This window comes from Phoca vitulina, unplaced genomic scaffold, assembly GCF_004348235.1.
Source record: "Phoca vitulina isolate PV1807 unplaced genomic scaffold, GSC_HSeal_1.0 scaffold10, whole genome shotgun sequence".
Taxonomy (NCBI): domain Eukaryota; kingdom Metazoa; phylum Chordata; class Mammalia; order Carnivora; family Phocidae; genus Phoca; species Phoca vitulina.
In genome coordinates this window covers 16,167,705-16,194,595 of record NW_022589713.1, presented here as the reverse complement: position 1 = coordinate 16,194,595, position 26,891 = coordinate 16,167,705, and the positions used below count along the sequence as shown (strand labels likewise).

The following is a 26,891-nucleotide window of genomic DNA, read 5'->3' as shown; positions in this document are numbered from 1 at the left end:
GGCAGGCACGCAATCCCCGCCATCTGGTTAACCCAGCACATCCCCAGTATTTTAAATCTGGAACTAAATATAGCTCCTTTCCGAAAAAGCACTCAGCTTATTAAGGAATGTAGAAAAGTAGAGCTTTGCATGTGCTTTCTGCAGATGATGGTACAGAGCTCTAGACCCTGGCTTAGGAATTCCTAGTAAAGATGCAAGCCATTTCCTCTTTGTTGTTATCAGTTAGCTTTCATTTTGTATCAAGCTCCCTAAACTTAGTGGCTTAAAACAGCAACCATTATACTTGCTTGTGATCTGTGGATTGGCTGCGCAGTTCTTTTAAGTCTGGGCTGACTTTCCTGGTCCCCATCCGCTGGTGGCGTGGCTGGGCTGGAATGGTCTGGGATGGCCTTGCTCCCATGTGTGGTGTTGGGCAGACTGGTTGAAGAGAGCCTCAGCTGGGGCTGCTTGCTTTGGCTCCATGTGGTCTCTCATCCTCCACCAGCTTGCCCGGGTGTCTTCCCATGGTGGTCTCAGTGTTCTGAAAGCAGCAAAGGAGGACAGGCCCCAATGCATTAAGTACCTTTCAAGCCTCTGCTTATAGCTCAGTTAATATTGTCCCCATTGGCCAAAGTCAATACCTTGTCCAATCTTAGAGTCCATGTGGGAGGAAACTACACAGGCCATGGGTACAGAAAGTCTACAAATCCACCATGCTGTAAGCCTAAGGTCTAACTCAGTAAGTAGTGGTTATTTCCACCTAATGCCACCAGAAGACAACTCTGAACAGTCTTGTGGTTCATCCTTGTGTAAAAAGGCAGTGTCAGGTAAAACCATACGCAGAGTACTTAGTCATCGTTCTGGTGGCCTCACCTGCCAGTAAGTGTGGTGGAAAATCCCCCAAGAGGCTGTAGGCAAGGAGTAGTTGAAGAGCCAGACCTGGTCCAGCATGGGAAGAAAGACCCTCACCTCCCACACCCAAACGCAGAGCAATCAAGTGGCAGGTCTGGTCTCTGAGGTACTGGAGCAAAAGAAACCACTGGGCTTAGAAGTCAGAGGTGGGTGATTTCCCAGGGCCAGCAAGACTGTTTCCCACGCCCAGAGGGAGAGAGACTGAAGACAGCATTTGAGCTGGAGCTACAGAGGGAGAGGTGAGCAATAATGTGTGAACCTTCAGTACTCACATACCTGGAGAAACCAACAAACAGGTGAAGAAACTTCCTGTCTCCCAGGAGGAGGGAAGAAATAGCAAAGTGAACTGAGAGAAGATGAGGAGGGAATAATACTAGTAACAACCATTGTCTTTTGAATGTCTGTCATATGCTGGGGATTGTACGTAGACGTTAATCCTTGCAACGTCCTGAGGTGATTAGCCCCAATTCACAGATGAGGAAACTGAGTCTCAGAGAGGTTAAGGAACTTGGCCTGGGTCACTGAGCTCAGTGTTCTGGCCCAGGCCTGTCTGGCTCCATAGGGCTGCTCCTGTCTTTCCCCACCGCGCTGCTGATGTGGTCCACAAGAAAGAGCCTCTTCAAGCAGCAAGGGCTGCAGAGCCCTCCTACCGGGAGAGTTCTCAAAGACCCGAAACGCTGGAAGGAACGCTGGAAGATGCTCATGTAAAGGAAAATATGGCGGCCTCAGAAAGTGGCATGGTGACAGAAGAGTGAGGAAGGCATCAAGAGAAACCCCAGCATATTTATGGTCGGGAGTTCAGAGATACCCCAAAGGAGGCATATCCTCTAGAACCTCCTCCCCATTCTGTGATCCAGTCTCCACCCGCATACCCCACTCACCCTCCCCAAATTAAAAGGGTCACCTTAGGGCGCCTGGGTGGCTCAGTCGGTTAAGCGACTGCCTTCGGCTCAGGTCATGATCCCAGGGTCCTGGGATCGAGTCCCGCATCGGGCTCCCTGCTCTGCGGGGAGCCTGCTTCTCCCTCTCCCACTCCCCCTGCTTGTGTTCCCTCTCTCGCTGTGTCTCTCTCTGTCAAATAAATAAATAAAATCTTTAAAAAAAAAAAAAAAAGGGTCACCTTATAAGAAGGTCATTGATAAAGCAGAATAAATTCAATCAGGAATGACCAAGACAAAGAGAGGGTTCTGAAACCCTCAGGCTATTTAGCGAGGAGCTGTCAGCCGTCTTCAAGTACCTAAGAAGCTGGCACGTGCCAAGAGCTAACTGGTTCTGTGTTGACCCACAGCTTGCAGCTAGAGTCAGCGTGCACACCTGTTGGGGAGACACCACAACATGTAAAACGAACTGTAAAGGCACAGAGATCTTGTTTTGTATCTTGTCACTGAGACTTAATAACCTGTACTCTTGAGTTTGGGTTTTCTGCCTGCATATTAGAAACGCATGTGTCTGCCCTGCAGAGTGTGAAAGAGGTTGTGTCAAGGGCCCCACATGGTGGCTGGTTCACATTGTGCTCTGTGAATGGAAACCCAGGGAACGCCGATTTTGAGCAGTTAGAAGTTCCTGGTCCCTGGAGAAGCAGAGCAAAGGTAGAAGGCTTCTAAGGGGAGGTGCAAGGGTAGCCGAGCATTGTTATTCTGCCCAAGTGGGGTATGTTTTGAAAACACTGTGGCCAGCGTTCACAGGTGAATGTTGTTGCCTTCCACGAACATCCCCTGGGAGCTGGGCCAGGCAGTAGAGGTTGTCTAGGGTGGAGGACAGAAACTGTCCTGGGTGGCCTCAATTGGTTAAGCGTCTGCCTTCAGCTCAGGTTGTGATCCCAGGGTCCTGGGATCCAGCCCCACATTGGGCTCCTTGCTCAGCGGGGAGTCTGCTTCTCCTTCTCCTCCCCGCTCCTGTTTTCTTTCTCTCTCTCTCTCTCAAATAAATGAATAAAATCTTGAAAGAAAGAAAGAAAGGAAAGGGAAGGGGAAGGGAAAGGGAAAAGGAAAGAAAGAAACTGTGACCCGGACTTTACTTAGGTTGTTTGGTCCCTATGGGGAGGTTTACTGTTGAACCTGCTCAGATGAGCATTACCAAGGACACCCCCAAGGTCAAGGTGGCCCAGAGCCACCCAGGCTAACACTTTGTATCTGGGATTGGGTTTGTCAACATCAAGGGTTCACCTTTGTTGTTAGCACAGAAGGGAGGACCTGCAGTGCCACAGTCAGGGAGACCCGCGCTCTGTCTCATACTGTGACCTCAGCCTCCTTGGGGGTTCAATGTGGAAGCCAGTGTTTCTCACCAAGCACGGATTCTGCTGAGCTGCTTGTGTCTTTTTAAGAGACACTGTGTGTCTCTTTTTAACAGATCTGTGTGTGTCTTTTTAAACACTCTCAACTGGAGTTTATGAGGAATTTGAATTTTGGAAACATTTATTTGGGGTCCCAAATACATTAAGTCCTGGGTAGGATCAGCCAGGGTAGTATGCTGTCTTAGCCAGGATGCTAGAGAGCTTGCGAGGCTAGTGAGTGCCCTCCAGGTCAAGGAGGGGGTGTCCGCAGGAGGAGTTCCAGGCCATCTTGGGACACTAGGCACTGGTCCTTGCTTAGGGGTGGTGACTAAAGGGACAGAAGCAGTGATTATTTGAAGGTGTAAAATTGGGATCTGTTTGTCAACAGAGATGTTGGTTGCCAAAGTACAGGCTCCATTGTGAGGTACAGGTATATTTTTGTTAGTCTTTTAGCAAATGTTCTCTTTTTATAGACAGTCTGACAAATCCCTTTAAAGGAGTGGTTCTCAAACTCCCTTGCAGGGTCCTTCCTGGGGTTAGGGGCTGGGAAACAAGGGACTCCAGGGCTCTGGATCCTGCTTCATTCCCTACAGATATGCTTTTTAAAAAAAAAAAGATGATATAAGATAGAATTCACAAACCATCCAATTCACCCAAAGTGCACAATTCAATAGCTTTTAAAGATTTATTTATTTATTTGAGAGAGAGAGAGCATGTGTGCACGCATGGACGCATGCGCACACACACACATGAGGGGAGAAGGGGCAGAGGGAAAGGGAGAGAGACTCCCAAGTGGACACCATGCTGAGCTTGGAGCCTAAAGAAGAACTCGATCTCATGACCCTGAGATCATGACCTGAGGCAAAATCAGGAGTCAAGCGCCGACTGAGCCACCTAGGTGCCCCTCAATAGCTTTTGGTACGTGTGTTCACAAAGTTGTGCAACCCCAGCCCTCACCATGTGAGCAAATGAGCTTTTGTCTGATTGTGTCTATTGGGGCTCTGAAGGAGATTGTATTTGAAGGAGGAAAAGGTGCTGCCACTAAAATCAGGTTTGAAATTATTGTTGTCCTCTTACTATAACAGGTTGGACCTTTTCTGAAGAGAGTGTGATTTTCAAGTTTTGTTTCAAATGCCAGAGAGAACAAGGAGAGAAACTTGACTGATGGGTTACACCCTCCAGCAGCCATTCACTTTTCTCACAGAAGGGCCTCATTCAGCATTTTTGAAAGTCGTTTTGCGCAGCTCTAACGTGATGAGGGGAAATGAGAATGGGTAGAGTGGGGCTGCAGAAGGCCGGTGGACACAGCAGAAATAGGGTCACACGTCCAGATGGGAGAAGGTCTTCAGTTAGCAGATGGGGGCACTGAGTGTAGTGACAAATCCCCTGGCATACTCCAGCCATCCCTAAAGGTGTGACCGTGGGACGTGTGGCAGTGATTGGCGTTCAGGTTAGTGATTACAGTTTTTAAAAGACCAGAATCATATCAGCAAACTATTCACCAAAAAAGGTTGAAGATTTAGAAGTTGTTTGTCCGAATGGGCTGAGCACGAGCTGGTCCGTCAAGACTTCAGTGTCTGGCACACGGTAAGTGCTCGATAAAAGCTCCTTACATTTTTCTTTGGAAAGGTCCTGCTGGGAAGTGTCTCATTCTGTGTTGATGTCGGATAAACGAAGCATTCACAAACTGGTTTCCTCTTATTAATTTGAAGGGCGCATTCTCGGCTGGGCTCATTTGGGGGCAAAGACATAACCCGCTCTTGTTCTGCGACTAGGATTCACGCTTCCCTGCTGGAGGACTGGGCTAATTGGATTATTTTCAGTTGACAAACTTGGTTTTCCACCTCGGAGCACATGTTTATTGCCTCTGTTTTGTTCACAGGACGTGTTCCCGATTGGAGGTGAAGCCATGAGGAGAAAATAGAACAGACCATAATGCTTTTCCGCAGTCGCTTCTTGCTGGGGCTGGCCCTGGCGGGGCTGCTGGCCTTTGTGAGCCTCAGCCTGCAGTTCTGTGAGTATCGCCTGGTGCCGCCGGCTCGTGGGAGCGGAGGGGGCTTCGTTCCGAGATAGAGGGCCCTTGTGGGGAGGAAACAAGCAGGCCCCAAAGCCTTTGTTTTTCAAACGAACAATGCAGTTTAAAACAACCGAGTCTTTTTATTATCGGTACTGATGGTGGATGGTTGTGAGTCCAAATCCTAAACCGCTGAGCTTTGTCCTGAGTGTCGTTTTCGGCCATAAGGAACTAGAGTGCTCACCAGGCCTCATGAAACGTTTCTGGCTTCTGCATAGATTCCTAAACTGCCCAGTTATTCCCGGACTCTTAGATCCCCAAGGGGGAGACACCAAGCGGCCCAGCGTGAGCCGGGGTGTTTAGCCTGCTGGTTGGTTCTTTGAGGGTTGGGCATCTGTTTTCTGTTCAGTGGGCTGTGAGGCTGCAGTTTTGGGGAGGGGAGGGGGATTAGGTACCAAACTCAGTTTCCTGGGCAGCAGAGACCACACACGGGGCATCTCGTGTGGTGAGGCAAGGGCAGGGCCGATGAAGCCAGTCCACGGATCTCACCGCCCAGCACTTTGTCCTTCACTGGGCGCCTATGTTCAGGTTCGACCCCAAGGCTGCATACCCCACTGCTCCCGCCAAGAGAGGCCATCCTCAAACACAGATCTGGCCCCGGCACCTCCTTGGTTGTAACCCTGCAGGGGTGGCCCATGCTGTCCGGGAGGCTCTCTGTACTCCAGTGGCCTCTCTCTCATGCCGAATTGCTTGGCGTTCTCTATGCATTTACCCTGTTCTCTGTGCCCAGATCCCGCCAGCCCCTCTGCCTGGAGCACCATCCTCCTCACGCCCCTCCCATCCTTTCCCCACATGGTTCACTCAGTCTTTTTCTCCTCTAGGAACCTCCCAGGACTTCCCCCCACCCCCTCAACCAGGTCTGATGCTTCTTTGGTGTACTTCCAGGATGCCCTAAACCTGTTCCCCTCCTCACACTAGCCATGTGGTATTCTAATGTTCAGTTCTTGTGACTCTTCCTCTTACAAGACTGTTCTCTGAGAGCAGGGACCATGTCCTGTTTCCCTCTATACCCCAGGAACTGCACTGCCAACCACACAGTAGGTGTTTCATGACTGTTAAATGAATGAATGAATCTACACCTGCTCTGAAAAGCAGGCTGACCCGAATTCCCTCTCCTTCTGGTGCCGTATACTCAAAGCTGAGAATGTCTGTCCGACGCTTGGAATTGCGTTTTTGCTGTCACCTGCCTTCCCTCCATCTTACCACCGCCCCCTGATGGCTGGGAGATACGTGGTCGGCGCCCATCACTGCCTAGGATGGCTCTGTGAGGAGGTGGCATTTCTGTCGCAGTTTGAGTGATGGGAAGAAGAGCAGGTGGCTCGGCAAGTGAGATGTTCTGAGAGCGCTGAAGAATGTGGGAAAGACTTGGCATTTGGAATAAGTGGTTTGAAGAGAGGAGGCTTTGAGCAAGTTTCCCCCGATACACCTCCAATTTGTGACATACTCCATGCACACGTCTGGTACCCACGACAGGCTGTTTATAATACTAAAGACAATTAAAAATACTCATTTTATCCTTCCAGAATGGGAAACGAGGTCAAGAGTAGGTGGGCATAGGAAGTTTAAAGATACTCCAGATGGTTAATGAACCATAAAATACGAATCCTTTCCAAAAAGTGTGTTAGGACTCTCAGTAGTTTAATTGTTCATAACTTTTCATTAAAAATTTTCCATCCTCTTGGCCAGGGAGGTAGGAGGTTACAATCAACCTTGACTTTTTATTCTACGAAGCTGACAGGATCTGAGACGTGAATGTGGGTTACTTGTGTTTGCTGCGTTTCTCTTGCATGAGGTGGTTTCCACGTCACTGAATTGGCCAGTGTGTTTTGCTTATATAACTCTTCTGAAAGTACCTTCTGTTTTAGGAGAGCCAATTTTCAGTCATAGTTTTTTTTAAGGGAAATTTTGCAGGGTAGATTAGCCTGCCCGGGTTGGAGCTCTTTATTCTTGGATACGTTGGAGTTCGGAAAGATATTAAGATATGGATGTTCTTACTGCTCTTCTACTTCTAGGTAAACTGTAACTTTGAAACTTACCCATTTCTGTAGATACGGAGTTTAATTGCTTTATTTATTTAATTGTGTTGTGGCTTGCTGGTTATTACGGTGTAAGGAACTGCACTACTTGGTAATACAAAAGCATACCTTTAACTAACATTTGTTAGTTTCATTCTTACCCTAAAATACGTGGACTTTTTTTTCATCATTTCTTTTGACTAATTTTTGAATAAATACCAGATTAGCACATATAATTATTTTAGGTAATATATGTGAGGCGATCAAATATAACTTGGTTTTTCTCAGGCTTTAAGTGAACCAGTATAGTTTGCTTTCTGCAATGATCATGTATTTTATTTTGTCCTGTTGGCTTTTTCTGATGTTTTGAATATGAGAAAGTTATGACCCGGGTTACAATTTAAAAATCAGGTTGTTTAAATAAGCATTTCTTCCTCTTGGTACAGAAAGTAGGGTCTGTGACCCCAGATATATTTATTAAGTGCTTATGTGTGTCAGGCGTTTTTCTACAGTGTCGGGGTGGAGGTGGATGGAAAGGATATAAAAAAGGTTAAGATACCGTTCATAGTTTCTCAAAATATGTTTACTTTAAATGGTAGTAATGACTTGCTATAGGCTAACAGCCTTTAATGAAAATCATTCATTTTGTCTTTTCAAGTCCTGGATATTTTTGAGTTTAGAAATAGGGAAACTCTGAAATTCCTGATACCCAAATTGCAGAAGGGAACAAATAAGACATACCTATCTTTAGTTATTCTAGTTAAAATGTGTACCAGTGTAAAAATTACTTCTCAGATTAAGGGACTCCTTCATTGCAACAGGGCAAAGACCGCCAGCATGTAAAGACTTGATTAGTTGTATTTCTGCTTTTTCTGCTCTTTTTTGTAATCGTCCATTTTTCCTCCTTCAGCCCAGCCTGTACTTAATTCTTATTTTATGCTCATTTCACCGTGTTCCAACGGCCATTCCCAAAATGGCAGCGCAGCGGCAGCGCGCAGGCTCTGGAATGACAGCCTTGGGTTTGGATGCTGCTCTGCCACGTGGCAGCCGTGTGCCCTGGGCAAGTCGGACCTCTCAGAGCCTCTGTTTCTTCTTCTGTAAAATGGAATGAGTTGTGGCAGCTGCAGCATCGGTGTGAGAACAGAGACCTTGTGGGAAACCCCTTGGCTTGTGGAAGCGTAGTCAATGTAAACCTTTTAAGCAACAGCACTGAATCCCATCGCCAGGTACCATCTTCAGAAACCAGGGCTCTCGGGGTCCCAAAGGCTGCCAAGGCTTGTGTTCCTTTAGCTGCTTGTCAGAGAGGAGGCTTCTGAAATATATCATACTTCTTTTTGTTTTTGATCAGAGTTCATTGGCATGATAGTGGCCAGTCTACACTGAGCACGTGGCACTATATCTGGGGGTGATTTTCCTGGGCAGCGCCCCAGTTGACCAGAGCAGCTTCTGAGGAAAATACCGAAGATGGACTGGAGGTTCAGATCCCCAGGCGGAAGAGGGAAGGTTACCCCGCAGCAGTGAAAGCCAGGGTTGTCTTCAGTATCTCAAGAGCCCTTTCTGCAGGGGTCAGACTTGTTCTGTGTGGCCCAGGTGACCATGGGGCCACATTCCAGTGGAGCGTCCTAAAAGTCGGTGGCATGCAGAGGTAGAATGCATGGGGTGCAAACTCTGGAGCATTGCTCTGTGAAGAGGAGGATATTAGGCAGGTCATCAGGCCTGATTCCATTTAAAGTCTCTTCAAACTCTGAGGTTTTAGGAATTTTATCTTTTCTTGTTGATCCAGCGCCATGCGTGTGTACAGCTTTGTCCTTCAGCAAATGTTCCTTGAGTTTCCACCCTAGGTTAGGTCCTGGGCTGGGAGCTTAATCCCTCAAGGACCACAGCAGCTGTCTGTCCTACTGGGGGAAAATCACGAGCAGACACTTGGAATACAGTGTGTGATGTGCTAGGACGGGTAAGAGGTGATAACTAACATGTAAGGTGATGGCGGGGGAAGGGGGGACAGTGGTGGAGAACACGGCTCTAAGAAAAAGCCAGACTGCCCAGATTGAATCCCTGTCCTGCCACTTACCAGCTAGGTGACCTCAGCCATGTTATTTACCCTCTCCCTGCCTCAGTTTCCTCATCTGTAGCATGGGGATAACGATAGTCCCTATTTCACAGGGTTAGTAAAGGATTTAGTGAGCTCATATTTTAAGACACCTATAACAGTGCCTGACACATAGTGATCACTGTATGTGTGTTTGTTAAATAAAATGAATTAGAGATCCTTTATGGCAGGGTGATAGGGGAGGATAGAGGACAAGAAGCTAATCCAGTCAGGAAGACTCCCCAGCAGAGGTGACATCTGAGCTTCATCCTTGAGGGGTAAGTAGGAGTTGGCCATGGAGGAAGGTGGGAGGGGCATTCCTGCAGATGGAGGTGGGTGTGCAAAGACAGAGTGAAAGAGAGTAGGACCCAGTTAGTCACCTATGTGTAGCTATTAAGTTGGACAAACGCTGGGGCCACCTCCATCCCTACATTATATCCTGAAGGCTGTGGGGAGCCAGCCACTGGAAGTAGGGAACACACCAGGAGATTGATGGCTTGGAAAGACCACAGTCCAGGATAGTGTTTGCCCAGGTGTGGTCTCCTGAGCACCTTGAGCAGAGTGGCTCTGGAAACTTGTAAAGAATGCATGTTCCACAACCGAAAATGAGCACATTTTGCGCCCCTCCCTACAGAATCAGAATTTTGGCAGGCGTGGGACCCAGAAATCTGCACTTTTAACAAGCTCCCTGGGTGAGTCTAATAAGCACAAATCCTGGGCACTCCCTGTTCGGGGGCTGATGGGAGGGTGAAGCCTGGTGGCAACTCAGGCGGTTTTGCCTCCGTGAAAGACTGAGGGGGCACCTTGAAGTATTGGCCCTGGAAGAAGAAGCAAAGCCAAAGCGGCAGGCGAGGCTGTGGGACGTCGAGCTAATTGGGTGGTGGAGTGGGCCAGGGTGAGGGGAGAAGGGGAAGACGGCACGATGACACACAGGAGTCTGGCTCAGGTAGTTCAGTAGATGCCTCATTCAGTCAGGCATTTGTGTGTTCATTCACATGAATGTCTCATCTCCACCTGGGTTAAATATGCCGAAGTCTAAAGAAAATGCCCAGAATGTGGACTGGGAGGGAACCATGTGGGGCTGATGGCTCCCTGGGTCTAGATAAGGCCCAGGCAAGTGGACAAGCTGGGTGTGGAGCAGGACGAGGAGTTGGAGGTGTTGATGAGGTACCTGAGGGCCAACTGGGTACCATGTCTTGTCGGAAAGTGGTTTCAGGATCTGAGCCTTAGAGAGACCCTGCTGGGGGACTTTGTGTTCACTGTTCCTGAAGCCCTGACCTGGGGAGACCAGGAGCATGCGGAAGCCACTCCAGACTGACAGTTTTGTTCGGCTCAACCAGTGTTTTCACATTTTTACATTTATTTACCAATGTTTTAGAACTTAGGCAATTTCACATAAACTTCTAGCCCCTCTTTAAAAAAAAAAAAAAAAAAAAACTGTCCAGCAAGCTGAGACCCATGGTCTCTTGCAGGGACAGTGGCTGGAGCCCACAGCTGGGTTCTGGCCACCCCCGTTGTGGGGAGTGCAAGCTCTTCCTTTGTCCATGGTCTCCACTTGCAGAACCCTGGCACCTTGGGAGTTTGCACCCTGTGGTACAGGTAGGAGGAAGAGAGGACAGGGCAAAGATGAGATCTGGGCAGACAGAGGAAGGGAGGCCATGAAGGTGACAGAGTGGCAGCCGAGAGGTGGGGCCCCAAAGCCGAGGGAAGCAGGTAGGCAGCTGAGGAGCCTCCGCTTAATCAGCTCTGTGTGTGTTCAGTGGGCACCCCAGCTGGACCAGCTTTGTGTGAGTTGTATATATGTGGTGTGTGAGTAGTGTGTGTGTGTGTGTGTGTGTGTGCGCGGTGTGTTTGTGTGGTGTCTGAGTGCTAGTGTGTGCATGTGATGTGTGTATGTGGTGTGTGTGGTGCATGTGAATGGGGCATGTGAGTGGCATGTGTGAGTGGTATGCATGTGGTGCATGTGAGTGGTGTGTATGTGGCGTGTGAGTGTGTGAGCGGTGTGTGTGAACAGTACGTGTGAGTCTTCAGTGGTTTCTCTGGTACCTCTCTTCCCACAGAGCCATCATTTTCCCGCAGCCTCCAACCCCCACACCCCTCACCTTTCCCCAGAGGATCCATTGCCCTCCGGGAAGGAGAATAACCAAGCTTTGCTAGAGCAGTGTGTAAATTAAAAGAAAATTGCCTCTGAGAAGGAGAGTGAGGAACCCCTGTAAGGTGCCTGGGTTTTGTCACATTCACCTTGGTTGTTCAGACCCTGGCTTCAGCCTGCTCTTCGTAGTCGGCTGTTGGCATTCACGGCTCCCACTCTTTGCAGGCACCCTGAGCTCCATGGTAGATGGTGGCAGGGATTTTGCTGAGGCACAGATTTGCATAATAATAGCTGGGAGTGAGCTCCTGGCTGCTGAGCAGGCCTCACTCCTGCTCTTCATCCTGTGTCTGTTTTATGGAGAAAAGCATGTGCCCCAGGGGTGTGTGTAAACTGGGGATTCAAGAAGATTTTAATGTTTTCATGGCAAAGGTTTGGGGCTGCAACCCTTAGAATGCCAAGGGTCTTATGTACTATGTACTCTATTTTATTTATTTATTTTTTTGAAAAGATTTATTTCTTTTAGAGAGAGAAACAGTGCACAAGCAGGGGGAGGGGCAGAGGGAGAGAGAATCTCAAGCAGACTCCCTGCTGAGCGCAGAGACCAACACAATGAGGGGGGCCGCATCTCAGGACCCTGAGATCATGACCTGAGCCGAAACCAAGAGTCAGATGCCCAACCAACTGAGCCACCCAGACGCCCCTATTTACTCTATTTTAAAAGCCACGGTAAGATTCCTCCTGGGATTTTATTTTGGTGAATTGGAGTCAGAAAAAATGAGGAATTAAATATGAGGGCTTGCATTTTTAACCTAAGAAGTTCATCATTATCACTTAGGTTTTACATTTAGTATTTTTTTTATTTCAATTCTTTTCTTGGAGGTTTATTTTCTGTTTGATTTCTGAGAGTTTTAATTTTGCTTTTTCTCTGAATGCTTCCTGTCCAACTACCCCATAGAGTTAAATAAATATCTGTGGGTGAAAAAATTCTGTAGGTGTCAAAATTAAGTGTGACAAATCAGCTTTCATCATATGTCTTAAGTTTATGTTGTAGTTACATAACAGGGGGACATGCCCTTCCATGAGCTAAAAATGACACATTTATGTGTGGGGGTCATTTCTAGTATTCTTCTGGGGGTGGGGAGGACATTGTTTCTCTCCTCTCTCTCTTTCCCCTTCCTCTCTCTCTCCCTCCCTCCTTCTTTCCTTCCTTCCCAGTTTCTGATCTTAGAGAATTTCTACTAAGAATAATTAGATAAGAGAACAGAAATGTATATTTAAAGATGTTTATTGCAGCATTGCTTATAGGAGGCAAAGGCGGGGAAGGCAGCCAAAGAGTCCAACAGTAAATACTCCTGCAGCCATTATGCTGTGATTACACAGATCCATCTGTATTCACGTGCAAGGTTGTCCATAATATAGTAACCGAAAGTACATACAGTGTTTTATATGGGAATACGTGTGTGTGTGTCAACTCAACAGTATTGGCAAGAAGGTGATCTCCCGTTTTAGAGAAGAGACTATCAGGGCTAGTTAGTAAAACAAGAGAATGTTAGTAAAAGTAGCCAGTAAACTCAGGGAGGGTACCTCCCTATGCCAAGACTGTGTGGGGAGAGGGACAAAATAGAGAAAGCTGGGGGATGTTTGCATTGGAGTAACTGTAGGATGGAGGGGAGCTGAGGACACAGTGGGAAGGAGTTTGTGCCAACTGCACCGATGAACTTGGGCCCCAGTCCCTGTTGTCTTGGCAACAGGGCACCTGCTCCAAGCTGGATGACATTTAAAAAAACCGAGAAAGTCCACCTTGACTTGAGGTCAGTGGTAATCGGAGGTGGAGCCCCGTGATCTTGATAGCAGCTCGGCCCCGAGGGAAGGGTGGCCGGGTGGTTCGGGGGGAAACGACCAGGAATGAGGTCTTGAGGGCAGAATCTGAATCCGGAATATGAGGATGAAGTCAGGCTGCACCCAGAGAGAGCTGTGCGACTGTCTCGATATCGGCACCCAGCGCCTCACACGCCCAGCAGAGCCAGGCTGCCCCCCTGGGTACGAGGGACAGGGAGTCGACCATGATGCATGGCCCGTCTCTGACCTGTGGGGCTTGGGCTGCAGCATCACCTCATGCCCCTCCCTTGATTTCCTGTGTCATCGAAGGGGCTGGACCCCTCTGCCTGGGGGTGTGCCTTTTGGGGAACCTGGAACCCAGCCAGAGCTCTGCCTCTCCCCAGCCCCAGGTATCCGGCAGAGGGTGGGCTGGCTGGTCAGTCCAGGTACCTGAGGGTGCAGGCCCCTCCCTCAGCACTGTCTCTCAGTGAGGGGGCTTCCCTGAAGCCCGCCCCCACCCCTGGCCATCTCTTCCTTGTGACCCTTTCCACAGAAGGCAGATGACCAGCTGCCTTCCTGGGCAGTTGGTTTGGTGGCCTCAGTGGGGTTTAGTGCTCTCAAAAGGTGGGCCTTTGAGACACCAAAAACTTACTTGTTAGTTAGTTAGTTAGTTAGTTGGTTGGTTAGTTAGTTAGTTATTTGTCAGAAAGAGAGAGAGAGGGAGGGCACAAGCAGGGGGACCGGCAAGCAGAGGGAGAAGCAGGCTTCCCGCAAGCAGGGAGCCCGATGCGGGACTCGATCGCAGGACCCTGGGATCATGACCTGAGCCGAAGGTAGAGGCTTAAGTGACTGAGCCACCCAGGCGCCCCTTACTTGTTCCTCTTGAGGGGAGGGGAAACAACGTCCTTGGGCCTCAGTGACCCTCCTCAGAGCAGGGACGGAAGCATAGATATAACCTCTGGCAGGACATTCAGCCACACATATGCACTAAAATGTAGACTGTGGGTTGTTCTGGGTGATAAGATTATGGATGATTTTCACTTCTTTTTATACCTTAGTGTTGAACAGCTATTTTAGGATGAACAAATGTTTATGTGAGTTGTAAAGCTCCCTTTTCATTTTGAAAAAAGAAAAATCTATCAAGGGTGTCGAAATCAGAAAACTATTTCCAGGCACATTGGGTTGTTAGCCTGAGTCCACAGATGTCAGCATCGTCTCGTGTGGTTTCGGAGTTTCCTGTGAACCCTCAGAAGGCAAATTCAGAAGCTTGTGTATGTAGTCCTTTTTCAGGGTTGAGAAGCAGTAACTTTTATCAGATTCTCAAAGTGGAGGCAGGGGGATTCAGGCTATGAGATGGTTAAGAATGACTGAGGTTCTTTTCACAGTTCTTTCTGGGGGCCTGTCCTTGGATGGCTTTCTGATTTCTAGTTTCTGTCATGATTTGGAGTCGTTGGTGCTTCTGTCATCTAACCCAAAGGACCCTGTTTGGGCCAGGCCAGTTATCAGTTGCCCCAGAGAACAGTGAGATTTCCTGTCCCCTCTGGGAGGCCACAGCTGGGCTCAAGCTCAGGCCACCGTGGGAACCCTGTCCCTGTGCTCTGGCAGTCAATGGACTTAGGGCTCAGTGGCTGACGTCAGAGGGAGGGTCAGGCAAGGAAGAGATAAGAGCTTGGGAACAGCCTAGGGCAAAACCTCTAGCCTGCTGAGTCCCAACCCCGAGAGCCATACCTCCTGTGGTTTGCTGGCTCCCTAAATGGGACCAGGCTTATTTATCACTGGCACCAAAAGCACTTACTAGATTCTTACCGAACAGTGGTTCACCATGAGGCAACAAGAATGAGGGATGAAGAATAGTTAAGAATAAGGAGAACAGGAAAAGTTGGTATTGTATTGTGGCCCAAAGTAGATAGGTCCGAAAGGATAGATTCAGCTGCTTGATCAATCTTGTCCACGTAGGGGCGCCCGGGTGGCTCAGTCAGTTAAGCATCTGCCTTCAGCTCAGGTCATGATCCCAGGGTCCTGGGATCGAGGCCCTCATTAGGCTCCCCACTTGGCGGGGAGCCTGCTTCTCCCTCTCCCTCTGCCTGCTGCTCCCCCTGCTTGTGCTCACTCTCTCTCTCAGTGTGTCAAATAAATAAATAAAATCTTAAAAAAAAAAAAAAATCTTGTCCATGTAAAACCAAGTTTCTCAAAGTATGCAAATGTGGACTTGATTTCCACCTTGCATCCCTAAGCATGATTTCTACTCCTGCCTTTAAAAGCAAATGGCCAAAGGCAAATAACAGAATGGGTCTCCAGTTGTGGTTCTGGCTTATATTTGAGAATTACACACAGACATTTTTATATTCAGTGCAGGGTAGAGGCACAACGGACCTTTAAGACAACTCGGTGGATTGAGAAGCACTGAGGGAATTGTGGGAACTGCCAGTAGAGCAAATCATTATTCTTTGGCAGGCCAGCGCAGGAGACAGAACTCGAGAGCCTTTGGATTATTGGGGGATACTAGAACTAGGGGTATTTTAGCTTATAAGAAGGTGACATCTTGGGGGCGTCTGGCTGGCTCAGTCAGTAGAGCAAGTGACTCTTGATCTCAGGGTCGTGAGTTCAAGCCCCACACTGGGTGTGGAGCTTACTTTAAAAAAAAAAAAAGAAGGTGCCATCTTGGATCAGCTGGATGTATTTAAAGGAGCCAGAAAAGCTGCTAAAATTGGGTGGTTGAGAGGGGAAGGGGGACTGGTTCATTGTGCTTCTGTGAAAGGTGTGGACACAGAGGGTCAGCATCCCTTCCAGATCCCCAGTTGAAGGGAGCACCTTCTAAGAGCCTGGAAGGAGCCAGAATAATCCCCTCAAGGGGACTGACGAGCAAATAGCACTTCTTTATCCCTTACCACACGGCAGGCCCCGTGCGGTGCTCCACAGGGGACGTCTCAGGCCATCCACGCCACCACTCTGGTAGGGGAAGGTAGTGAGGCATAGTGAGGCAGGAGGATTTGCCCAAGGTCATGCAGCCGGGAAATAACAAGGTCAGGACTCGAACCCACGTTTGTGACTCAGTAGTCCGCAGCCCCATATCACCTCCCTGCATTCAGAACCGTGGACAGCCATGGCAGCAGGGGTGAATGAGGACAGACCTTAGCGGCCCTGGAAATGACAAGTCCCAAGAGGTGACTCCCGTCCGCTGGGGAGATGAGCAGCCCAGGGCTAGGCGGGGAGGCACGCCCTGGAGCGAGGAAGGTAAAAGGCAGATGGCAGGGCCACGCCTTTGGCCCCATGAGGGTCTTTGCTGGTGTGGTCAGTGGTGTGACTCAGGCAGCTGAGCCAGTGATGGAGAGGTGAGCCAGCACTTTTTCCCCGTCGTGTTTGCCTTCACGGGGACACCCGGGCATCCCTGTTCTTATAAAATTGCTTCTTCTACATGGGGAAGCTGTTCTTTCCTGGAAAGGGCCCTTTTTGGCACAGTTGGCTAGACTCGAGTCCCTGTCCCTAGACCAGTCAGTATGGCAAGGACGGGATCCTAGAGGAGCAGCATGACAGTCCCCCACCCAGCCACGGGGTTGGCCTGGGGGGAAGTGCCACTCCAGAGAAGGCGGGGAGGGGTGGTGATCTGACCCCGGGATGGGAGCCCCCACGATGCTCGGTCAAGTCAGATTTGAGGCGTCTGTGAAGGGCTTGCATACTAGTAGGAGGTTCTTAAGGCTAGAGCTAGTGGAGGAAGGCCAGGTGTGCAGGTAGATGTTTGTTCTCTGTCCTATACCAGGGCCCTGATATGGGGAGGTGAGCTTGGGCTCATGGGCATTGGCTTGGTGCCCTGGAGGAGGGGCTCTAAGCTTGTCCGTGTGTGAGTCAAAGTGACTCCCTGGTAATGAGCTGGCAACAGACACCTGGCTGTAGGATCACCTGGTGATCCTGTGGATCACTGAGTTTGTCCAGGTAACTGAGGTGGCCTAAGGCCCAAGGCCACACAGGGGCTTATGGCCTAGGGGCCTTTGCTGATAAGTAATGATCTGATCCTGACCCTGGGCCCTTGCCCGTCTTTCCTCTGTCCAGTGAAACACTTCATCGAAAGCGTGGAGCACAGTGCCGCTCAGAGTAGGCTTCCAGTTCAACAAGCGGTATAGGGGGCCTGCCCTGTGCTGGTCGGACGGGGAATATAAAGATGAAAAAGACATAGCCCTGACCCTCCGGATGTTTGGGGTGGCTGGTTGACCAACTGTGGACACCCCTGTTGATGGGTACTGTGTTGTGAGCCAAGATGGCAGCAAGAACCGGGGGTGGGGGCCAATGGAAGAGGAATGTCGGGGTGGGATGAGGGTGGTTAGACACAAAAGGAGGGGTGTGGGGGAGAAACACCCTGTGGCCGTGGGGGCAGCTCCAAGCAGTTCAGGACTGTGAGACATAAGTTGGGGGCGAGGAGGTAGGAGGGTGGATCTGGGGGAGACATCTCACCCCCTGGCTTCTGTGCATCAGAACCTCCCCCAAATGTCTAGCATCAGGAGGACCCATCGAAGGGCTCTGTGTGGGCTGGCCCTGCGTTCTGGTGACTCAGGAGGGTGCAAACAGCACGGGGTGATCTCAATAACTAGTGGGTGAGGCCGACAGGCCCAGATGCCAGGAAGCAGCAGATAAAATCTTTCTGGACTGAAGGCCTCTATCACCCAGTCTTTATCTGTGACTTTCAAATCACTGCTTCCTTGGGTTGTGAATGGGTCCTTTGGGCCCAACTATCATGATTCCTTCTTATTCCATTGGGTCTCTTAATAAAAATACCATAAAAGGGCTAGCTTATAAAACAACAGAAATTTATTTTTTTCAGTTCTGGAGACTGAAAGTCCGGGATCAAAGCACCATCAGATTCAGTGTCTGTGAAGGCCCGCTTCTGAGAAGGCATCTTTTCTCTGTGAACTCAGATAGTGGAGGGGCAAGGAGGGGGTTACTCTTTTTTTTAATTTTTATTATGTTAATCACCATACATTACATCATTAGTTTTTGATGTAGTGTTCCGTGATTCATTGTTTGCATATAACACCCAGTGCTCCATGCAGAACATGCCCTCTTTAATACCCATCACCGGGCTAACCCATCCCCCCACCCCCCTCCCCTCTAGAACCCTCAGTTTGTTTTTCAGAGTCCATAGTCTCTCATGGTTCATCTCCCCCCCCGATTTCCCCCTCTTCATTTTTCCCTTCCTACTATCTTTTCTTTTTTTTCTTTTTTTAACATATAATGTATTATTTGTTTCAGGGGTACTACAGGTCTGTGATTCATCTGTCTTACACCATTCACAGTGCTCACCATTGCACATACCCTCCCCAATGTCTATCACCCAGCCATCCCATCCCTCCCACCCCCCACTACTCCAGCAACCCTCAGTTTGTTTCCTGAGATTAAAATTGGAGGGGGTTACTCTTTGGGGTCTCATTTATAAGGAGGCTAATCCCATTTGACCTAATCATCTTCCAAAGGCCGCACCTCCAAATACCATCACATTGGGGGTTAGGGTTTCAACATGTGGACTTTAAGGGGACACATTCAGTCTAGAGCAGTTCCCAAGTGGTGGTGGTTCCCATAGGCCTTACCCCATGTGCTTACAGGTAAACTAGCAAACCTATGCCCCTATGTCCCTGTGTCACTCATATGTTCATGTGTCTTTAGCTTCACAGGCATGGCCAAGGCACCAGAATCTGGCACCATTTCATAAGAGAGCAGAGTTAAGGACTCAGGGTTGCCACACAGCCAGAATTGCTGGGTCATTAAGATGCTGCCTTCAGACATATACTTTTCTCCTTCCCTTACTCTGGCACAAATCCCCCAATGGTAAATTACCTCTAGACACCTGAGCTTGTATGTTACCAGATCTGGCCGTTTCCAGCTGCTGGGAAGAAAGTGAATATAGGGCCAACCAAAGGACTAATTTTGAATTGCTGAAGGACCAATTCTATAGCTCTGTGATGGTTGTTGTAATACAAGTAATACAAGTAATGAATGAAAATCTGCTAATAAAAGAAGTATGAGTAGACGTTATAGAAAGATACATGTATGTTTGTACATAGAGGAAGTATGTAACACATGCTTACTGTAAATATATATGTGTGTAGACTGTAAAACAGTATAGACATTTATAGAAAAACAAGTAAAAATACTTCTTCACCCCCTATTCCATCCATTCCCCAGAGGAAACCACTGCTGCATTATAATGGGTGTCCTTATAGACATCTATGCATTTACATAATAAACAAATGCTTGTATATTCATACATTTATAGTTTGTTTTTTCTTATCCAGTAGCTTGATTTATTCACCTCACTTCATTTATCTTTGATTCTTTTCCAGTCTTTTTAGCTGTAGCAGAATATTCCCCAATATGGGTGTAACGTTCTGTTCTGTTAATGATGGATACCTAGTCGATTTCCCTTTTTTGTTATTACAAACAGCACTGCAACAAATCTCCTTGGCCATACATCTTTATGACTGGAATTGATGTCTGACGAGTAGATTCCAAGACGTAGAGTCAAGGGATCAGGGATAAGGCACATATAACATTTAGCGGATACTGCCAAATCCTTCCAAAAGGTTTCTATTTTCACTCTCACCTGCGGTGTGGAAGTGAGTTTTTACGCCCTTGCCAGCACTGGTATTATTATAAAAACAGGATATTCTAGTCTGATAGGCGGGATCAGAGGCTGTTGTTTTATTTTGCATTTAAGTATGAATAACATTGAACATATGAAAAGATGCTGTTTGGTTGGTATTTATTTTTCTGTAATTGGCCTGCACATATCCCTTACTGATTTTTTAGTTGTAGGAGCTCATATGCATTTTGGATATTAATAATTTGTTACATACGTTGCAAATATTTTCCTTTCAGTGGATTGTTTGTCTTTTACCTTTATTTATAACATCTGTTTGCCAAAGGGAAGTCTTAAGTATTTATTTAGAAAAATCTGTAGAAGGAATTAGGGAATTTAAATAGATTTAGGCTGGTGGTTGGGCCCTGTTTTAGCTATTGTTCAAATGTATGTATATATATTCTGGTGATTAATAAACCTTTTAGAAATTAAATGATACTTGGGCACAGCTATTTCTGTGCATTTCCTCAGTTGGTGGATGCTAAAAATACAACTATCATTGTGTAGAGAGTTCCAGAAAATCTGTGATGCTGCAAAGAGGTCCCGCATACATGGAAAAGTTGGGGACCATTGACCCAGAAGATGGACTTACATCTGCTTATAAGTAATTGATAAAGTCTATTAGTCAGGACTCATTTGGTTGAAAGTAACTAAAGCCCAACTCAAACTAGCTTAAGCAAGAAGGGTTATGTATGATGTATATTACTGGGACATCTAAGAGAGGTTCTGGCTTCAGCCACATCTGAACCCAGAGTCTCCAAGAATGATGTCCTCAGGTCTTTCTCTCTCTCTCTCTCTCTGATTAGGTCTCTGCATTTGTTGGTGGGCCTTGTCTCTATTCAGCATCATTTTCTCCCACTGCAGACAGAGATTGTCCGAGGAGGGACGGGTAGCTGGAGCAGCCCCGGGTTTCCATTCTTAGAGATCAGCATACAAGAGACCCTTTGCTAGTGTGTGCACAGCACCTCTGTCAAGGAAAAGGAGACTAGTTGCCCCATCACTATCCTCATTGACTCAGTCACATGTCCCCCCACCCCCTAGCCTGGGGCAGGGACACTGGGAAGGAGCAGTTCACCCACAGAAAGAGGGGTGCTAGATGGACAGACAGACTGCAGGATGAACGCATGACATCCAGAAGACTGGTGGGGAGAACCTGGCCGGGAGGCAGAGGAATGAGCTTGACATGGGGCTCCATCCACCACATCTGGCTTGGGTGGCTGCCTCAGTCTCCCTCTTGGCACTAGACTCTCTCCTCTGTAAAGTGGTCTTGGGAAGGTTAATGAGTGACGCCTGCCATTGGGCTCTTGGGGACCCCAAAGTGCAAAGCAGATGATATCAAATGAGATCTGTCAGCACATCTAGCACTTCATAGGCACTCAAAAGGTGATGGTTTTCCTCTCTGGTATTTACCAGAATTCAAAGGGCGTTAGGAATGAGGTAACCAGGCTGCACGAAGTTCTTCCTTTACCACCGGAGTGAGGCCCCTTTCTCCGGGGTGGCCCACCTGCCTTTTGCACAACTAATTATTGGTCAGGAGAAGGTAATGGCATTGAGAAAGAGGCAGGGCACACTGAGGGCTCAAGAAAGTTCTTGATGAGAAGCTGACCGCTTGCTAGACTGAAGCCCACCCTAGTGCCAAGGGAGAGGAGTTACTCGGTGAAAATCCAGCCGCGCTCTGGGCCCCTGCGGCTGGCCTGATGCCTCCTGTGACTGCACATGTCATGGCCTGCTTTGCTTCCCTTGCAGTCCACCTGACCCCCGTGTCCACAGCTAAGAATGGAGTGAGTAGCAAGAGTCGAAAGAGAGTCATGCCTGAGCCAGTGACAGAGCCCCCCGTGACGGACCCCATTTACGAAGCTCTCTTGTACTGCAACATTCCCAGCATGGCTGAGCGCAGCATGGAAGGTAGGCCTGCCTGCGCTGCCCAGCATGGCACCTGGACCCGCACCCCTCTGGGGACTAGTAGTTCTTCAAGTGGCACAGCGTGGTAGGAAGGAGCCAGACAGCCTGGGCTCAAATCCTGCAGCCGCCACTAGGCCGTGCCCCTGAATGAGTTCCCAAGTCTTAGCTTCCTCATCGTGAAATGGGCGTAACTAGCAGTCCCTACTCACAGGGCTGCCCGGAGGCTTCCGTAACTGCTCTGGACAGCTCACGAGAAGCCCTCTGTACATATTCTCCATCATGGTTTTCAGTGAGATACCAGAGATGGAAAGGTAGGCTTGACGGACTCTACGGTGTGTCACCCCCATCTACCCCCCCTTTCCAGTAAACTCTCTCGGGGCTTAGGACATCCACAGGATGTGGGATGCTCTGTTGGTATCTTGCGGTAAAAGTGTAGGAAAATAGGATTTCTATGTTGAGTTTTGCTTTTTTGAAAGTGTATCAATCAATGATATTGAATATTTTTATCAATTTGTGCCCTGATTTTGTTTCATGGAGCTTTATTTATTTTATTTTTTTAAGTAGGCTCCACATCCAAGTGGGGCTTGAACTCACAACCCTGAGATTAAGAGTCGCGTGCTCTAACGACTGAGCCAGCTAGGAGCCCCTGTTTCATGGAGCTTCAAAGCAGAAGTCATTGTTTCTAGCACTTCTGTAGGCCTCCCTCTAGGCTGTGGATGTGAGTGAGGCCACCTGAATCATCGTGCCCCCATTTCACTGGCCTCCAGCCCCCAGCCCACACCCCCAGAGCCTGTTACTTCTGGGGGGTCTGAGATATAACCAGCCCTGTCTCCGTTCCTCCATCCGCCTTGTGAGCACCACCCCCTACACCGGCACCCTCCTGCCATGCTCATCCCTCCACGTGTGCGAAGTGGACAGGATCCACACCTCCTGAGTGCTAACCAGGTGATATGCTCCTCTCCCACAGGTCACGCCCCGCATCATTTTAAGCTGGTCTCAGTGCATGTGTTCATTCGACACGGGGACAGGTACCCACTGTATGTCATTCCCAAAACGAAGCGACCAGAAATTGACTGCACTCTGGTGGCTAACAGGTAAATTGCACTTTTTCTGCTAGTCATTTTCAAGAATCTGTTCTCTCTGTCCCGATCAAAATGCTGGCTGGAGAATGGCAGAAAAGGGGAATAAGCTACGTTTGTTGAGCACGTCCTGTTTGCCAGGAGCCTGATCTTCAAAAACAATCCTGTGTGTTAATTGCCATTTCCCAGTGGAGAAGGAGCAGGCCCAGAGAGGCAAGGACAGCTGTGTAAGGCCACACAGCAGATGAACTGAGATTTGGGTTCAGGCCAGTGTGAGGCCCACTCCCCTCCCGTGTTCTGCAGTTTGAGAAAGAGCTGGGACACAGTGCAGTGAGCGCAGGGCCAGATGTCCTCAGACCCTGGGGCAGCTGTGCTGTTCGAGGCAGCAGGAAAGCCCCTTAGTCTCTGAGCCTCCCCCTCCCATCTGTGCAGTGGGGATGCTGCTGCTGACCGTTGGGTCAGGAGGAAGTGACATGACAGAGGAGAACGTGCACCCCCAGCTGCAGAGCCATACACATGTGAGACCTGACTTGCACCTTTTCATTTTTCACAGGAGTAGGGATAGCATGTTCCTGGTTGAATGCCCTTAGGGTGAAAAATAATTCAACAGATTGCATACGGCTCTAAAATGAGAGGCCGGGTTAGCGCTGAAACGACGGGCCGGGCCTCAGCGCCCTGTCAGGGGGCACATAACATCCCTCGCAGGGTTGACCGAATGAGCGGAGGAGACGGAGGGAAGTGCTCAGTGAGGAAGACGTCATGCGGATGGAATGCTTCTGGATGCCAGCCTGCCCCGGGCAGGGCCGGTCTGGGGGAACCATGGGTTGCCTCCCTGCAGCCAGGCCTGTTCCTTCTAGTGGATGGTGGTGTGAACCCCAGGGAGGGGGATTCAGGGTGACTCTTTGCGTCTCCAGGCTTCTCACCGTCCAGGATTATATGGAGAAGAGAAAGTGAGCCCTTGGATATAAACACATCCTGAAATAGTGCCTGGCTGTAGGCTTTCATGCACTCTCTCCTTCCCTACTAGAGGTCACGGAGCTCGCAGCCTGGGTACTTATGTCCCTTCTGTTAACAAGCCTGGGTGCATGTCGCAGTGTCCGTCCCGTGGGTTGGAAGAGCCCCTGGGTCGAGGGCCATGCAGACACTGGCTTTCTTCCTCTGGTCTCTAGCCTGTGCCAGCCTTCCTGCTGGGACCTTCTACCCCTGCTCTGCCCCCTCTCGCCGGCCCCCTAGCCCATCAGGCCTTTGCCCCTGCTGTTTAGCTTGCTCGCCCTGTCCCCGCGTGACCCACTCCTACAGCTCCTCACAGGCTCCCCTGAGATACTGCCTCGTCTGGGCAACCCCTGCTGCTGTGTGAGCATGGTTTCTCTGCTTGTACCAAGTACTGCCACTGAAAAGGGGGCTTACGGGAAGGGCCTCAGAACAGAGTAATGACCAGTCCTGAACTGGCCTTAGGATTGGGGCAGGGCTGGAGGCCACTTGCCGGGCTGGGTATTAACCGTGTGGCGTCTGGATTGGGGGATGGTCTGGAGTGTCTGGGATGGCAGGAGGACCTGGAGAGGGCGCAGGCAGGGCAGCTCAGAGAAGTGGCTTCGCACCACCGGCATAGACTGTGGGTATCTGCCCTTTGAACTGCCCAGGAGTTCAAAGGCCCAGGGCCAACAGGCCTCTCAGTTGGCCAGACTCGGGGCAGCCTCTAGGACTCCATGGACAATACCGTGCTTCAGCCCTGGTGCCTCGTGGCTTCTGCTCCCAGATGTGAGAATTTCAGTGGCTTGGCTCAGACCAGGGGTCTGTGTCCAGACCAGTCAGGTCCCTGAGCACCTCGAGGCTCTGGAGGTTACCCTAGCTGCTCCTACACAAGGTGCCCATTGGGCACGGCTGCCTGCCAGCATGCAGGGCCTCCCCTGCGCGCCTTCATGCTTCGCAGCTTGTCTTCCAGCATGATGGTCTCTGCCCTTCCCACGCCACTGGCTGGCTCCTCAAGGGCATTGGGTCTTGCTCCTTTATCACTGGTGCCCAGCCCGAGCCTGGCATAAAATAGTTGTTGGACTAGTTGGTTGCAGAGTGAATTCAGGACCTTAGAATCATGAGTCATAATTGCCCATCCAGCGCCTCATGATAGATTACATCCTCTGCCATGGAATCCTCTGAGGACTTTGTAACCTTTTTGATAGAAGGCAAAACCCTTCACGTTTGTGAGCCTCAGTGCTCTGTCCTGGAATGTGGGGACAGTAGTCCATCCCTGATCACAGACTTGTGAAGTCTAACTAAGGGGATGGACTGAAGCACTGAGCTGGTCATACTGAGAGGTGGACCCGCGATGGCATTTCATTTACTGCAGTGGCCTGCAGGCTTGCTGGGCCCGGCCTCCTTCCTACTCTGCGAGGTCATGGTCATGAGGCCAGGCCAGGTCCCAGGGCCCCTCATTCCATCACAGCCACAGCAGGATCCCCTGACAGGGCCATTTCTGGAGCTCCCATTTGAGAGGCGCAGTTCCTAGGGGGGACCAGCTGCTCTGGCTGTCTCTGCCCTCATTTTCTCTGGCCTTGATCTTTTGACCTACTTCTATTTTATTGCACATTCTGTATCTTTAGGAGCTGCTTGAAGTCCTTGGTGGAAAGAGGGAGGAGTATGCATGTTTAATTAATTACTGTCATTTAATCCATCTTTAAAAACATGAAGTTGACTTGTCATTATAAATGCACACTTAGAGTGAGCAGGACTCCCAGCGACGTCGCCCCACTTTGGGCTTCTGAGTCCCCTGGGACTGTGGGGTCTGGGTCACCAGCTGTGCCTGCTGCCTTCCCAGGTACTAGCTCAGCTTCAGGAATCATTAATTTTTATGGCCCCTTAAAGGCAGTGGGTCCTAGAATGTGCCCGCTCCTCTAGTCTAGTGAGAGGGCAGATCTGGGCCAGCAGGCAGGGTTGCAGTGAGCTGAGAACGTAGGAGCTGATGTCTGTGCATGTTGGCGGCCCCAATGTTTCCCTTCACGGGACACGGTCCGTGGCTCTCCCAAGTCTTTGTAGTGGAAGCTGCCTCTTCATGAATGTCCTGTGCCTCATGACAAAGGTGCGATTTTCACTCTCCTAGGACAGTGTTCAGCCAGCAATGAGGTTATTAGCCATAGATACGCAATGTTTATTGAATGTTCTTTTTTTTTTGCATTCATGAATATGAATCAGATACTCTTTTCTACATCCAAGGAAGAAAAGAGTATTTGCTTCAATTAGTATTTATTCAATACATTTTATTTTTAAACACCTGTTATGTGTCAGGTATTGCGACATGTGACTGGCCCACATACCAGGAGGTGGCATGTGGGCAGGCCCCTAAATAAAATGGAGTCTGCCCTGTGCACATCTGGGGGAAAAGTGTTCCAGATAGAGGGAACAGCAAGTTCAAAGGTCCTGGGGCCGGAAGATCTGCGCAGGTATGAGAACAGTAAGATCAGTATGTAGCTGGATGGGAGGAGGAAAGGGGAGAGTCGGCTACTAAAGATTTGTAGAAGAAAGGCTGTTCCTGCCCCCAGGGGGCCCACTCCCCTCTGAGAGACAGATCTGGTGGTCAGCACTGATGGCGGCGGCAGCAGCATTAGAGAAGAAGTGGAAGAATTAGAAAAAGTAGAAGTGCAAGTAGTTTGGGAACCATATTTGGGGGCATGAACCACGAGAGGGCAGCCTGACTCAGCCTGGGGCAGAGGAAGAGGTGGGATGGCAGGGCAGGGAAGGCCACCGGGGCAGAGGGACCTAAAGGGTGTGCAGGAACATGTCAGGTGGCAGCTGATGATAAATGGCACCTGGGGCGGTGAAACCTACCTGTGCAAAGGTGCGGGGAGGTGGACAGCTCAACCACAGGCTGGAGCATGAGTGTAGAGGCAGGGAGGGACTAGGTCATCAGATGCTTCGAATGTCCAGCTAAGGAGTGTGGACGCCAGGCATGGAGGTGGCGAAGGAGCTGGGAAGTGGAGGGATGAAATTATGAAGATCTCTGGCTGCCATGATGCGGGGGGGGGGGGGGGGGGGGGGGGGGG

At 49.4% G+C, this 26,891-nt stretch overlaps 1 protein-coding gene across 10 annotated transcripts in view; it reads left to right on the top strand.

Moving 5' to 3' along the window:
* Window positions 1-26,891, top strand: part of PXYLP1 (2-phosphoxylose phosphatase 1) — a 69,851-nt gene that overhangs the window by 29,887 nt on the left and 13,073 nt on the right. For 9 of the 10 annotated variants that reach the window (XM_032408584.1, XM_032408580.1, XM_032408582.1 and 6 more), the window contains 3 exons: window positions 5,046-5,177; window positions 21,623-21,781; window positions 22,746-22,872. In XM_032408584.1, the coding sequence (XP_032264475.1) occupies window positions 5,099-5,177; window positions 21,623-21,781; window positions 22,746-22,872 (365 nt within the window). In that variant the 5' untranslated portion in view covers window positions 5,046-5,098. Of the gene's footprint in view, window positions 1-5,045; window positions 5,178-6,132; window positions 7,250-21,622; window positions 21,782-22,745; window positions 22,873-26,891 lie in introns of those variants that run through there. The other variant, XM_032408588.1, reaches the window with a different exon arrangement.